The following is a 14,151-nucleotide window of genomic DNA, read 5'->3' on the forward strand; positions in this document are numbered from 1 at the left end:
TCCAACAGTTGAGTTACTGAGAGAAGGTTTTCATACTGCTTCAATAAGCCATTGTTGAAAGCAAAGCCAAACAGCATGTTGTGTAACAAAGGACGTTGTTCTGGGATTTCAGCTTCGTTTGGAGGATGTAATACAAAGGGGTGTCCTGATTGCAGTTGGGCTTGGAGCAGTGCTGCAGATAGTATTTGAAGTGAATCCCTGATTGTATTCTATGTTCTTTATCTTGATTCAGATCTCTTAAGCGGTTTAGGTGTGTGCAAATCACATCATGCTCCTTTTATAGGTCATTAGCCTATATTACCAGACTGATCTGTCTTTCTCCTTGCCTTTGATGCATATTTTAACCTTTAACTTCCTCTATTCACATTAAGCTTATAAAACAACTTGCTTTCATAAGCTTGTAATTCATTCTGAATTAATGATATAATCAGCTGGCAAAAAAGTATTTTTTCTCTTTGGGTAAAGTGTGATGAGTGGATTTGTTGGTTTTGTTTTGACATTAAAATAAAATTGTTATGACTGAAGACTACAGCCTGTTGTTAATTTTTTAGGGCTTTGGATTGATTTGGAAATGTCTTACAATGGATCTTTTCTAATGACCCTGGAGACTAAGATGAACTTGACTAAACTTGGTAAAGAGCCTCTTGGCGAAGCACTGAAGGTTGGAGAGATTGGCAAGGAAGGGTAAGAAATTGCAGTGATGGTGCAACTTGACTTTTCCTGGTGAAAAAGTTGAAATTTCTTTGGGCATAAGCAACTCAGGCTCTGTAATAGATTGAGAGGAGATGGAGGGAGGTGTGTATTTGAGTGTAGAGCTTCTTGTCTTTCTGTGTAACTTTAATGTTGAATTACACTATTGATAACTGTCTTAATAGACAGCTTCTGTAGAGGAATCATTTTTTTTTATAGTTCAGTAGGATTTTAAAATGTTGTGTGATTAAAAATTGACCTTTGCCTTACACTTAATTTGGGGTCCTAGCCAGTAAGAATGTCAGATATACATAGTGCTGATACTACTTAAAACTACTATTGTAAAGCATGTAACAGTAAATAACAGTAAATATTATGTGAAGACTTACTCAGTACCTTTATTGTATCATGAGAAATAATCACACCCATTCTTTAGTCACTATTTTTCTCAACTTTCCACATTCTATTTACCTGTTACAATTTTTCAAAAGATCCCCTTAATGTCCACCAAAACATTGGATTTAAAGATGGAAATGTCTTTTCAAATGGAATTCTTGTTTTTGTTCTCATCTCCACAGAATTTTCTTTGTGTATTTTTTTTATACCTGTCCCTAATAGTGAACACATGGATTTCATATTTAAAAATGACCATAATTTCTAAGAGAGCAATAGGCCTACAGCAAAGCAAATGTAAATGTCTGTAGCTAAGCAACCAATTGCGTTAAGGTGGAACCATTCACTAATGCTGTATTGCACATTTCATGCTCTCTCTCTTTTGATTCAAATGCCCAAGGCCAAATATCATGTCAGCTTTACCAGAAAAGAAGTTGTGTTTGAATGAGATTTTTTTTCCCTCCTGGCTACAACAAAACAAACAAAAAATACCCTCAAAGACTGAAGCACAGAAGAATTTCTCATCTTTGCTTTCTGCTGTGTTGGTTCTTTTTACTGGCTTTTTAATTATCAGTTGACAATTGTTTTGATAAACCAAGCTGTTATAGATGGGTGTGTGTCTTACATTGTCTGTAAATCCTACATGTTGCTTGCTTTTGCTCGATTCTGTTACTCAAGAGCCTGGAACAAACAAAACTCAGGTAAGAAAGGCATCTATTTCTCCAGAAAGAGAGGAGTAGGGGAGACGTGGCACTGAGTTTTAACTGTTCTTTCATATTGTCAGTATGAAATGAGACCAATGGTTCTGTATTATAGTCCATTCTATCATTGCTGCTGCATTTCTGTTTGAAATAAAGTGTGCTGCAATACAGTTTAGTAATTCTGTCACGTGTGTGCTCTCAGGCAAATGCAGCTGTCACAAAGAAACACGAGAGGACATTTAATTGCTAATTTTATGAAATGGATACAGTAGCAGGTTCTAACAAACCAGAGAGTAGGCAAGCACAGGCAGGCTAACCCAAAGTTACTGCAGTTTCATACCTTAAGTCCTTTCTTGCTTTAGTGTACCATGTAGAAAAAGAACTGGCAAATGGTAATTGATAAAATATTGGGCAGTCTGCTCAGGAAAATTATTGTAGCTTCAAAGTGGTTTTCTGCCAGCATCTGTCTTGTACGTACAGTCCATTGTATGGATAGATGCCTTGAAATCTTGCTGAAGCATATTTGTTGTTGCTTTTTTAATGCAAGGAGATCTGGTCTCAGCCAGCAGGTATATGTGCTTCTGCAGTCACTTCAGAGGATCCTATACCCAGGCAAATAAGGTGCCTTCTTGTAAGAGCGGTATCACATGGACAGGAAAGGGAAGTTGGGTCACACCAGGTAGAAAATACATAGTTTGACCTAAAAACATGAGAAATAGCTCCAGCATTGCTATGTGAGCCATTGACAGGACTCCCCTTTCTCCTTCCCAAGTCCTCAGGGAGGTGGTTCGGTTTGCCGTGCTGTTTTTCTTTTGCAGATCCAAATGCATCTCAGGGTAGAAGAGGCTTATTCCATTTCAGTAGCCTAGGCAGCACATTCTGCGCCGTAGAGAGGCCATGGGATTGCTGCTCTCGTTCTTAAGTAGGCAGTTAGAAAGGAGTGCTGTGCACTGGTGAGCTGCGTTTGATCTATCCTTTTACATTAGGACTTCATGCAGTAACTAACAGTTTGTTCTGTGCAAAGAATAGCAGACTGCAGCCTTGGTCCATGCATGCTCTGTAAGAGGTTATTGAACGTTTCAAGTCTCCTAGAGCACGCAAAAAAACCCAAACACACACACCAAAAAATCCCCAAAAACTGAAAAACAAGACACAGCAATACCTTGTATTCTGAACAGGTTTGAATGCTGAGTATAGTCCCTAGGGTCAAAAACGTGCTTTTGAAGCTTGTATAACAGTTACAAGCTCTTGCATTAAGTGGAGATCTGTGAATACTGCATTCACTGTATCCTTCCTGGATATTAATCCGTTTAAAAGATTTGAATTTGTGTGATTGTGTTCATAAATTCTTCCATAGCTGAAGCCCAGGAATTAGTTGCTACTGTGCTATATTTTGTACCCTAAGAGCAGAATTTCTTTATTGCTCTTACTTTACTACTTCCCTCTTCTCAATGTGACGTTGATGGCCTTATTCAATCTTGGATTCTATTCAAGAATAAATAATTTTTAATCCCACCTTAAATGAATAATAACGAATAAAAAAAGATGTGATTGGTTGTGCTCTGCATGTGATACTATTGCTAGATGTGTGTCCACACTGCAAGAGCTGTGTGTGCGTGAGCCGACAAAATGGAACTGATGAGCCTGGGTTGAAAGTGCTGTGCCGATGAGGTACGTGTGTGTGTGTGAGCACCTCGGGTGGCGTCTGAGAGATTCTGGGATTCACTTGGTAGACACTGGCACGGGAAGCTTTTTGTGAGAGACAGACTTGTGTTCTCACCTTTCAGTTTATAAACGTTTATCAGTTTAAAAACAACCACCACAGCCTGTCTGACCTACATACTGCTCTTCTTTTGTGGAAAGGCACAAGCAGCAGCAGAAATGTTTTTAAATGTATTTAAATAATTTCAAAACATTTGAATATGTGAAATATATATTCCCCTGCCATCTTTTTTTTTGTGTGTGTGTGTTTTGAAGCTAGTTAAGGCACTCTGCTTTCAGAACATTTGCATTTTTAGATAGAGTTCGTAGAAAGAAGAAAAGATATTTCAGAATCTGAGTATGCATAATGGCAATCAGAGCTATGCATGATGAATAGCTATTTAAGAATATTGGATTTGACCTGGAAATTGCATTCTTTCAGTTTCAGGCCAAGGGCGTATTGTCTTGCAGACAGTGATGAGGAATCCTCCAGTGCTGGGTCATCAGAAGAGGACGATGCTCCTGAATTGGCAGGAGAGAAGCAGGTGACTCCCGGAGCAGAAGGGTGAGCTGTCTCATAGTGCTTTTGTTAATCCTTTTATTCCCTCTGCTCTGTTTCCAGACGTTTTACTATAACTATTATCATGGTCCAGTTCCATAACATTCCTTGTGACAGAGGATGTCAGAGTGAGTGTATCCAAGCAATGAAACAAACAAAACTCGGCCATTTCTGGAGTAAAGTGCAGCAATCAAGCCATGTACCACATCACAAATAAAAGCTACTCTTGCCATGTGTTTTATCCTGCTGGGAGCATTGTTCTCAATTCAGCACTTCTGCAGCATAAACTGTGTGCTGTTCTGACACCTCCTGATTCCTTCACTATTTGAATACAGAGAGAGCCAAGTCTTTGGTTCAGAGATCCTTCAGGAAACTTCCTCAGCCTGTCCTGCTTGGAAGCAGAGTCTGGAACAGAATTTTGTTTATTAACTTGAAACACTGTATACAGTGTCATATCCATACCGATCCTGTTGATGCCTTGTTTCCAGTGTCTTTTCTTTAAAAGGATACCAAACGATTGTTGTTCAAGCCAGGCTTTCTTGTTCCCTCCCCCCTTCCCTTGTTGAACAGCTTTGACTATCTTCAGCTATGCAATGCTGCCCTCTAATGCACAGGAGTTCTAAAGAAAATTTCCAAGTCAGTTTTGCCACGTCATCCCTTGATCTGGTTGCTGTTCTGATTTTTTTTTTTCTTTTCTTTTTCTTTTTACATCTGATTGAAATAGTGGCTGCAGTGAGAAATCAGCAGTGTGCCTGAAATGTCTCAGATAACTACATTTCCTACGCCTGAACACACCTCTATGATCTTCACAGTGAATATTCAAGAGATTCCGTGATGCATTCAGAATGTTCCAAGCAGTTTTCTCTGAGTTTTGCTCATAAAACATTTGAAAAACTGCATAATGAATTACTGGGATAATTTCTGTGATCCATTTCATAGCATTTAAAAATAGATAGATCATATGAAGAACTCTTTATCAAAAAGATGAAGGAGAACAACAAAAAAAACTCAAGTATGATGTTGAAGGAATTTCTTTACACCTTTCAGAAATCTATATTATGTCTGCCATAGAATCTGGTGAGAGTGTAACCTCTCTAGTTAACTGGAGGAGTGTGATTTTTTTTTTTTTTTTTTTTTTTTTTGCAGGGCAAGGCTTTAGCAAGGCTCTCTGTGCTACGCAAGAGCCACAGTCAGGTATAATATAATATGGGAAAATACTACATGTTACTAGGATGTGTATCTGAAATGTGATAAGTATGAAAAAAGACACTAAGTCCTTAAAGCATCTGTTCTAAAAAAAACGAGGTTGCTGCGTGGCACTGCCAGGAAAAGTAGCAGGCATGGTTAACCATTTTGGAATATCATTCTGCACACTGCCAAAATTGCTCTCCCTTTTTTCCAGCACCTTTATACTCTAGTGATTTCATAGGAGATCCTTTGGACTCTAGTAAACAATAGTTTGCCAAACTACCTTGGCGTAATTTTTTTGTTTTCTATCTAAAGGTATGTTGGAGGACATCGGACAAGTAAGATCATGAGAATTGTGGATAAAATAACCAAATCAAAATACTTTCAAAAAGCAACAGAGACTGAGTTTATAAAGAAGAAAATTGAAGAGGTCTCAAATACTCCATTGCTGCTAACAGTTGAAGTACAAGAGTGCAGAGGAACACTAGTAATTAACATTCCACCTCCACCTACTGACAGAATATGGTAAGAGGAACTTAACTGCAAGGTCTGTGCAATGTTTCAGGTGTGTGCTACCTAAAGCTAAAATGCAGCTGAAATGGGTTCTGGAAGAAGTACAAGCTAGTATGAGTTGCTATTAGGAGAACGCTGTGTATTTGACACGCTCAAGTGTGTTTTCTTGGAGTGTTGGTAATAAAACTGTCCTGTATACTGTCTCAAGGTATGGCTTTCGAAGACCTCCCTACCTGGAGTTAAAAGCTCGGCCAAAACTTGGTGAGAGAGAAGTCACCCTGGTTCATGTAACTGAATGGATAGAGAGGAAACTGGAACAAGAGTTTCAGGTGTGTTTCATTGACATTTTCACTTCATTAATTATATTTTGGTGGGTTCTTAGTTTTTCCCATGTTCCCTATTTTGTTTATGACTAGCAGGCATTCTCTACTGCTTCTGTTCAGTGGAATGCACTTTAAAAAGTCATGTGACTTCTGGGATAGTCCTAAGATTCTATATAGGCCTGGATGGAAATCTGTTTAGCACTTGTCAGATTTTAATCTGAACGTGGCATTTCTGTGAAACAGATGGCATGTCTGAATTTGTAATGTTTAAACAGTAGCATGGTGCTAGTTCTTAGCTGATGGAGGGTCAAACTGATTAAAATTAAGAACACCTGAGGCAGTAAGGGCTCTCTTTACTACTTTCTTGAAAACAAAATAATACATTTCAAGTGACATGAAATATAACTTGATTTAACTGCATCTCTTTCACAGAAAATCTTTGTCATGCCAAACATGGACGATGTTTATATTCCTTTAATGCACTCAGCCATGGATCCCCGCTCTTCTACATACACTCCTAAAGATCTGGTCACGGAGGCCCCTGATCAGCCATGATGTGAAGACTTGCAGTTTACAGTATTATAAAGGTTATTCTCATGGTTTTATAAACTGTGCTGTAGTTATCATCATCAATTTGTGCCACTTTCCCCCTCCCCAGGGTCTGCCTATAACCATACCTTTGTGCTCACTTGCCTGGTTATTGTTCTGTGTACTTCAGCGACATGGTTTCATTCCATTAAGCAGCTGATTTGTTTTTGTACTGGCTACCATCAAGATTTTAACTTGGAGGCTAAGATGACCTGTTCTTCGGGGGAGGGAGGGAGAACCTAACTATAATAGATCAAGGAGCTTGTTGACACAGCTTATGTTTTCATGCTATGTTGGTGTGCGTTAACACATTGAAAGGTTGTTTGGCAGCAAAGCAACTGCGTGCCAAATGAAAAAAAAATCCTAAATAAGGAATGAATTTATAAAAACTGGAAGAATATTTTTCTTTCTCAGGCAGTTGGAGGTGTAGAATGAACTGTTTTATGTTCTTTCACTTCTGCAGTCAATAGCTTGTGTCAAGCAATCAAAATATGAAATGCTTTCAGGATTAAAGAATGTAAATTGGGTGTATTATAGGTAATATTGTGATTCAGTGTGGTATAAACATGTTACTTTTTTCATATAGGACTTGTGCTTTTTTGGGGGGAAGCAACTAGCCATAAAACACAGTTATCAGTGAAAGTGGGACTGTCATATTTTTGTAAATGAGGAGAAAAAAGTTGGTAAAGCCATGAGACCAAACTATAGCAAGCAGCCTTATAGTGAGGTACAATCACCTTGATTCATGATTAATTCTGAATGTTTATAAAGACGTGAGCACATGAAATGTTTAATACTGCACATTACCAGAAGTACTTAGTTACCCTACTGTGTATAGAGCCTCTTGCTATGATGAAACAGTTTTTTCTTATAGGAGAATTTGTTGCTGTGACTCTTCCATTGCACTGTGTTTACATGCAAAGCACAGGACCAAATTTTCACATTACAGCTGTGCAAATGCAGATATCAGTCTCTTGATGTTTGTGAAACAGCTGTAATGGAAAGATTTGACCCCTATGCATTGTTCTTTTGGACTCTGAAATAGGAATTCAAGCTGATCGTGATCTAAAAGACTGTTTCTGCTACTTAATGGCCAAAACTAAGTGGGGGTATGGGAAACTGCCTCTTATTTCTGTCTAGTATGATGACTCGAGTAAATGTATGCAGTAAATTCGGTATTTGAACACTACATATCCACTACTTAACACACACAATATTTTTCTGATACTCGTTGTTGCCAACAGTTCATGGATATCAGAAAACATTTTAGTTTACAGAGGGTGAGTTCCGGCTCTCCTTTTATAACATGATTTGCTTTTTTTTTTTTTTAAAGAAATTTTTTAAGAACTTTTTTGTACTTTGTGTTGTCACATTTGGTGTAAATCAAAATTTCCATGTGTAACTTAATGATTTACCATCTTTAAATGAAGCTATTATATTGAAGTTTTTTAAACAGCACCTTGCCTGAAACATAAAAGAAAACTAGCATTTAATATATTTAAAATTAATTCTATATTTGAACACCTATTTTGGTTACCTTTAATTAAAATATTAGTAGGTTATATTTGTTACCTGAACTCCTCCTTGACCATTCCAGGCTGTGTATATTCTGGGTTCTGCTCTGATTATGTAGGCACTATCTGCCTCTCATGAAGTCTGCATGTCTTGTACGCAGGTCTTTTATATGATTTAATTTTTATGTGCAATAACTAAAGTCAAAGGACTAGATGCACTAATGTGTAAACAGATTTAGATTATTATATGAGACTGTCATATTGCACTTCATAAACTGTGGGTAACTACAGTCTGCTTGCTTTGTTTTATTAAATAAATTTATCTCGTCAATTATTCAGTTAATTTCCCCACAGTGCTTGCTCCCTCCTTCTGCAGGCTTTCAAAAGTCATTAGAATGTAATTCACAATGATTTTTGTGGTTATACCCCAAGTTGGGTATCCCAACAGGATAACTATAGCTTACAATTGGAGGGTTGACCCACCCTCAGCCTGTTCTAGCTTTGGAAGTAGAAATTTTTGTTTTATCCTCTTGAAGTTCGGCACATCTCAACAGTCTCCTTCCCACCTCTTCCTTCACTCTACTCCCTGCTGTCTCACTTACACCACGACCATGCCTTTCCAATTTTGTTCTGCGCTGAAACGCAGAAGTTGGAGAGATGCAGCTCTGTGTGCTCCGCAGCTGATGTTGGAGCCTTTTTTTTAAGCGTACAACGCAGTCACAGAACAGCAGGGGCAGGAGGTACCCGCTGTAGTAATCTTGTGACCTTAAGCATCGCCTTGTAGCCTTCCGTACCTCAGCATCCCGTGCTGCCCTCAGTGTGGCTGCACGTGTGGTTCTCCAGCCTGTGGCCATGGCTCCAGCCTTGCTACCTGCAGGACACCAAGCCCCGGCTGTAACGCAGGTTAAGATGCAGGCCCTGAGAATAGCCGCAGCTTGGATCAACTGATTCAAGCCTCCTTTTTGCTGTACGCTTAAAAAAAAGGCTCCAACATCAGCTGCGGAGCACACAGAGCTGCATCTCTCCAACTCGAGCACTCGCCTTGGCTGCGGTGCTCTATTCCTGCTGCTCCAGGGGCTGGGCTCCCTGCTCCCATCACCGATACGGACGCCATCAGCTCCGTTCTCACCACACCTCCCCACAAACACCTCGCCCCCCCCTCCGCGCATGCGCGCTGTGCATTGCTGTTAAAAGCGCCACGCGGGGTGCGCCGCGCAGCACCAGTTATGGAACAAGGGCTTCGCTCTGGCACTGCTGCTTGGCCGGCGGGGCCGCGCGAGGGCACTCCACCGGGTCAAAGGCAGTGCGGAATAAAGACCGCGCACAAAGAAGCAGGCGGACACGTCCACGGGATCGCACAGCTTTATTGACCGCGCCGCTCGTCGTTCGGCCCCTGGAAGACATAAAGCGAAAAGGGGAGGTTACACGAGTGGTGCGGAGCAGCCGCCCCGCGGGATGCGTGGCAGCCTGGGCGCTCAGATATCGGTTTACTTCATCCGTATCAGAAGTCTAACACGCGTCTAGAAACATCAGCGCCGCCCAGCCCAACCCCGGCCGTGCCGTGCCGTCCCGTCCCCCTCCCCCCACCGGCTCTCATGGCCAGCAACGCTCACCTCCACTCGCTGCGCTGACGGAAAGGCCGAGCTGCCGACTCGCGCCTCTTTATAGCGCTCCCATTTCGCCACGCCCTGCCCTTGCTCATCTCGGCTAATAGGATTCAGAGTTCAGGGCACGTGCCGGGCCGGAGGAGGTGAGCGTCCAATAGGATTCAAATCCGGGGTCACGTGCGGAGCCGTTGTCGCTGAGACGGCGGCCGGCGGAGCAGCGCTGCGCCACATGGCGGCCGAAGAGGGAGCCGCCGCGAAAAGGTAAGGCTCTGAGCGAGCCTGTGTTCGGTGCCCTGACCGCCACTTGGGGACGTTCCGGAGGAGCAGAACGCTTCTATCGAATAGGATTGCTTGGAGTTCTGTTGCTCGAGCACTTCGCTGCAGCTAAGCAGCAGCACTTATCCGTGTAGGCCCCGCTCAGAGCCCCGGCGGCGGTTCCTCCGTCCCCGGATCCCCCGGCCGTACCCCGCCCCGCCGCGGTCCCGGGGCGCCCGATGTAAATAACTGCTTCGTGGTGGTGCGAGCGCTGCGTGCACAACGGGAGAAAACCAGAACCCTCATCCTTTAGCGCAGCGCTGTGCACGCAGCGCTTTGGGCTCACAGCGTTTTGCGGTTCTCCCATCCGCTGTGCGCGTGCAGATCAGCTCGCAGCAGCTCGGGCAGCGTTAATGGCCGGGAGAGGCGCGTCGCTGTACTGACTTCAGGTGTTACGCTGCGCAGCAGCGACTGCCAAAGCCGGAGCCGTGCCGATAGCCGAGGCTCGATCTGCTCCGCGGGGAAGGAACGCCGGGCTGAGACGCCGGCAGCCGCACGGCCCCGTCGGGCGCTCCTACAGCAGCAGCACAGCAGCACGAGCCCCGCGCCAAAGCCGGCACCACCTGTGCGCGCCCGCGGCTGACGTCGTCGGCCCGAAGCGGGCGGCCCCGCCCCGCCGCGCGGGGAGCGCCGGACAGCCGCGGCCGGCAGGCAACGCCGCGCTGGGGGAGCGGCCGCGGTGGCAGCCATGGAGCCGCTGCGCCGCCCGCTGCTCGGCCTGGCCGCGGTGCTGCTGCTGCTGCTGCTGCTCTCGCCGAGCCCCGGGGTAAGCGCGGCGCGGGCTGGGGCTGATGCCGGGCTTGGGAGGGCGGGCGCAGCTCGGCCCGCTGCGGGGACGGCCGGGGAAGGCCTCGTTCGGGCGGACCGGGCCCCGTCCCGGGCGGGAGGCGGAGTGACCCGCCGGGCTGAGACGAAAGTTGGCCGGAGCTGCCACGGGTCCGAGCTTGGCCGCCTTCGGGAAGCACTGAGCTCGGCGCCGTGTGCCCGCCTCGCCCGCGGTGGCCGTCAGCGCTCCGTGCGGCTGTGCGCTCTGTGCGCGGACCTGAACGCCTGGCGCATAACATCCCTCGAAATATCCAAACGCGGTTAATTTTCTTTAAAGTTACCGCTGACAGTAGGGTGAGTAAACTTTTGCATGCCGAAGCTCTGTAGGTGGGTAGTGGAACTTGTGAGGGTTCACTTCGTTGCTCTGATTGATACTGCTGTAACTGCACAGGTGGAGGGCCTCGTTTGCTTTATGAGCAGAGCCCACCTGTGCTCGTGTTCAAACGCCGAGGGAATGCGGCCCAATCCCAGTTTGGGACACTTTGATCGTTCTCCTTCCAGAACAAAGGTAGCAACGTGTGCTGAATTTGCAGACGGTTGGTTGGTGTCCAACGGAGGCTGCAGCTCAGAATTCAGAGGTGGAAGACAAAGCTGCTGCAATGCAGAACGTTTTAAGAAATAACCAGTTTAGTTAGAAGATATTACATGGAGCAGAAAGAGAAGGACCCATAGTGAAGCCAACCCGAAGTAAATGGAACACTGAGCAGATCGGTTACTGGAGGCAATGTTTTGAAGCAGCGTACCTTAAAATGGGTGCTGTCTGTTGCATGCAAAATCAGATGGTGTCCCATAGTACTGTTCTGAAAGATGTTTCACTTCCTAAGTTCTTAGGATTGGGTAACAGTATGGAAGGCCGGCTGGCATTTATTGCTTCCATTGTGTCTGAGTGCAGCCAAGTTTTACACTGTGTTCCTTCCAGTGTGTTCCTTGCTTACTGTTACTTGAACATAAAGGTGTAATGCATGGGGTTACAGTTCTGGTTAAGCAAAGCTGCAGGCTTTGTTTTTCATTTAGGATGTAGCAGCTCCACTCCCATTCTTTAGAAATAACCACACGTGGATAATGGAGCTATGTAACAGAGTTGTTACTTGAGCAAGAAACTGGAAAAAAAAAAGTGTCAACAAAAATGACATTAAAATTGTTATTGGAGAATTCTAATAGTTCTAGATTACAATATTTTGCAAGGGGAACACTCGTGCAATCCACAGTTTTAAGAATCGTACTCAATAAGAGTACTAAAAAGTATTTTAAAACTAAAAAAATTTAAAAATCAACAGATTAAAACTAGGTTCTGTGTAGTTTTTACTTGCAGAGTTACAAAAGCCTGGGTTTGGGCCCAGGCAGAGCTCTCCACTCCTGTTCTGTGAGTTTCCCTCCTCCCCGTGTCCCTCAGTCTGGTATCTGATCTGGGGTTCTCCTTTTCTGTTTCCTTTCTCAGCCCACAGCCCGGCCAGCACGAGTCCTCGCCTTCATCCCTGCCTGAGATCGATTTCTGTCTTCATAAGTTTTCATTTCCTTGATTCTAGTCTCAGTTACTCACAATTAACACATTTCACTGAGAAGATCTGCTCATGTCACATGAGAGATAAATGCCCATTAAATAGGCTGGCATACAATTCTTGGTATTGAGGGAGCGTGAAAAACATGAGACTGCCTAAAGATCTGTGCAGCTCGTGCTTTCTATTAATTTCTTTCAAGGCTACAGATGATGGTTTGCTGCTGCGTATTTTCTTTGATCAATGTGCTTTATATCCTGGCTTTAATAGCGCTTTCTTTTAACTTACATGTTCCTTAAAGGGCTTTCTTCCCTGTATTTTCCTTGCAGTATGAAATCCCATCCCTTGTTATTTAAATGACAGACTGAACAGCTCTTGGAATTGCCCTGGCAATACGTGGGAACATGTTATAAAAGACTGACATCTCAGATGCAGCAGTGAGAAGTGCAGTAGAGCCATTAGTAAATAAGTAGTCAGTATAAATATTATATACTGCTGATTTACTGCTCCCTGTCATTTGGAAAAAAAAAACCCAACAAACTTTTATTTCTGAACCATGGAGTAATCATAATAGAAATATTCACTCTTTCCTCATGGGTTGTATTGCAGCTAGACATCCCAAACTTCTCCCCTTTTCCAACATGGAGTTGCTGCTGATCAGAACTAGTAAACTCTCCAAAATGAATCTGTCACTTAGAGCACAGTGCTGCCTCTGCCTTGCTGCCTCTGGGCTGGTGTCAGTGCTGTTACGTGGGGCAGACAGGCAGCACGTGGGGCTGTGCTCGACATGGGAATAACCCCAGCCTTACCCAGGTGTTGTTTCTTCTAATGTGTTTCTTATCTCAGCAGACGTTTGGCCAGTTAGCTGAAAGGTGTGAAAATCTATGCAGGACTACAGATTTCACTGAGGACATCTTCAAGAGTTAATTAATTAACATTAGTATGTTCTGAATTGCAGGTCTCCTTGGTTGCTCAGTAAAACCACTCGCATGCTGGGGTTGGTTGGTAGGTTGTTGAGGAATACAAACTCACCTTGCACACCTAAAACTACAATGGCCAGCTCTGTCTTGAAGTAACAGATTCATGTATTTATAGCCCTGTTCTACTCATTCTGATTGGTAGCATCTTGTGAAACTGAACTGAGCTTTGCTTTTACAGACTGATCCTGGTCTGAGCTGGGAGCTCAGGGCACCGCTCAAGGTTCCATCGAGTCGGAGGATAGTTGGGAAGGACATCCCATAGTTCTCCATTTCCTCTTGTAGTTTCTTTTTTGGCAGCTTTCTTTCATACTTTAACTATTACTTTAACTGAAAAACTTCCCTGAACTGACAGTTCACTGAAGAGGATGGTTCTCCCTGGCGTGGTTTGTTACACCTGGTGAGCTGCAGCCCGTAGGCTGGCAGTGCTGTCACAGCGTGGCTGTCCAGGGCCGATGGTTCTTGGGCTGACAGTGATGAATATGGCCATTGCGTGTGCCGTGCTGAGCTTTAAAAGGGATTGACTGTGCCTCCATGCTGGTTTGTCTGCTGTGCTTCCAGTAGCATCTGGTCTGGACCTCATCTTGGAGAGGGGAGCGTCTGGTGCTGTTTGTGCTGAAGCTGTTCCTTAGTAATTCTTTTTAGGAAAATGCAAATACACTGACTGATATATATTAAACTAATTATGTATTGAGGAATGTAGGCATTTTTTTCTTGAGAGAGTATACATCTTGTCAGCTCTTTTGTTTGGTAAGCCAGGC

The 14,151-nt window shown here is 43.8% G+C and overlaps 2 protein-coding genes, 1 long non-coding RNA gene and 2 other non-coding genes across 10 annotated transcripts in view; 2 read left to right on the plus strand and 3 right to left on the minus strand.

Moving 5' to 3' along the window:
• Positions 1–8,504, plus strand: part of TEX2 (testis expressed 2) — a 48,268-nt gene extending 39,764 nt beyond the window's left edge. For all 5 annotated transcript variants that reach the window (XM_085239852.1, XM_085239853.1, XM_010721541.4 and 2 more), the window contains 5 exons: positions 552–684; positions 3,928–4,050; positions 5,548–5,757; positions 5,954–6,074; positions 6,501–8,504. In XM_085239852.1, coding sequence (XP_085095978.1) covers positions 552–684; positions 3,928–4,050; positions 5,548–5,757; positions 5,954–6,074; positions 6,501–6,623 — 710 coding nt within the window. In that variant the 3' untranslated portion in view covers positions 6,624–8,504. The remainder of the gene's footprint in view (positions 1–551; positions 685–3,927; positions 4,051–5,547; positions 5,758–5,953; positions 6,075–6,500) is intronic.
• Positions 7,186–10,527, minus strand: LOC146543086 (uncharacterized). The gene is made up of 2 exons (XR_014887387.1): positions 9,784–10,527; positions 7,186–9,563 (listed from the first exon to the last, which is right to left on the minus strand). It is a non-coding gene; the product is annotated as an uncharacterized LOC146543086 (long non-coding RNA).
• Positions 9,343–9,477, minus strand: LOC116217336 (small nucleolar RNA SNORA76). Its single transcript, XR_004161759.1, has one exon. It is a non-coding gene; the product is annotated as a small nucleolar RNA SNORA76 (small nucleolar RNA).
• Positions 9,644–9,709, minus strand: LOC116217334 (small nucleolar RNA SNORD104). Its single transcript, XR_004161757.1, has one exon. It is a non-coding gene; the product is annotated as a small nucleolar RNA SNORD104 (small nucleolar RNA).
• Positions 10,528–10,675: 148 nt separating the features above from the next.
• ERN1 (endoplasmic reticulum to nucleus signaling 1) overlaps positions 10,676–14,151 on the plus strand; it is a 31,556-nt gene continuing 28,080 nt past the window's right edge. Inside the window, exon 1 of one of the 2 annotated variants that reach the window (XR_014887368.1) lies at positions 10,676–10,858. Coding sequence is in view for 1 of the 2 variants with exons in the window: in XM_085239855.1 (XP_085095981.1) it covers positions 10,781–10,858 (78 nt within the window). In the remaining variant the exon portion in view is untranslated. The remainder of the gene's footprint in view (positions 10,859–14,151) is intronic. The other variant, XM_085239855.1, reaches the window with a different exon arrangement.

This window comes from Meleagris gallopavo, chromosome 20 (assembly GCF_905368555.1).
Source record: "Meleagris gallopavo chromosome 20, MGAL_WU_HG_1.1, whole genome shotgun sequence".
In the NCBI taxonomy this organism is placed as follows: Eukaryota; Metazoa; Chordata; class Aves; order Galliformes; family Phasianidae; genus Meleagris; species Meleagris gallopavo.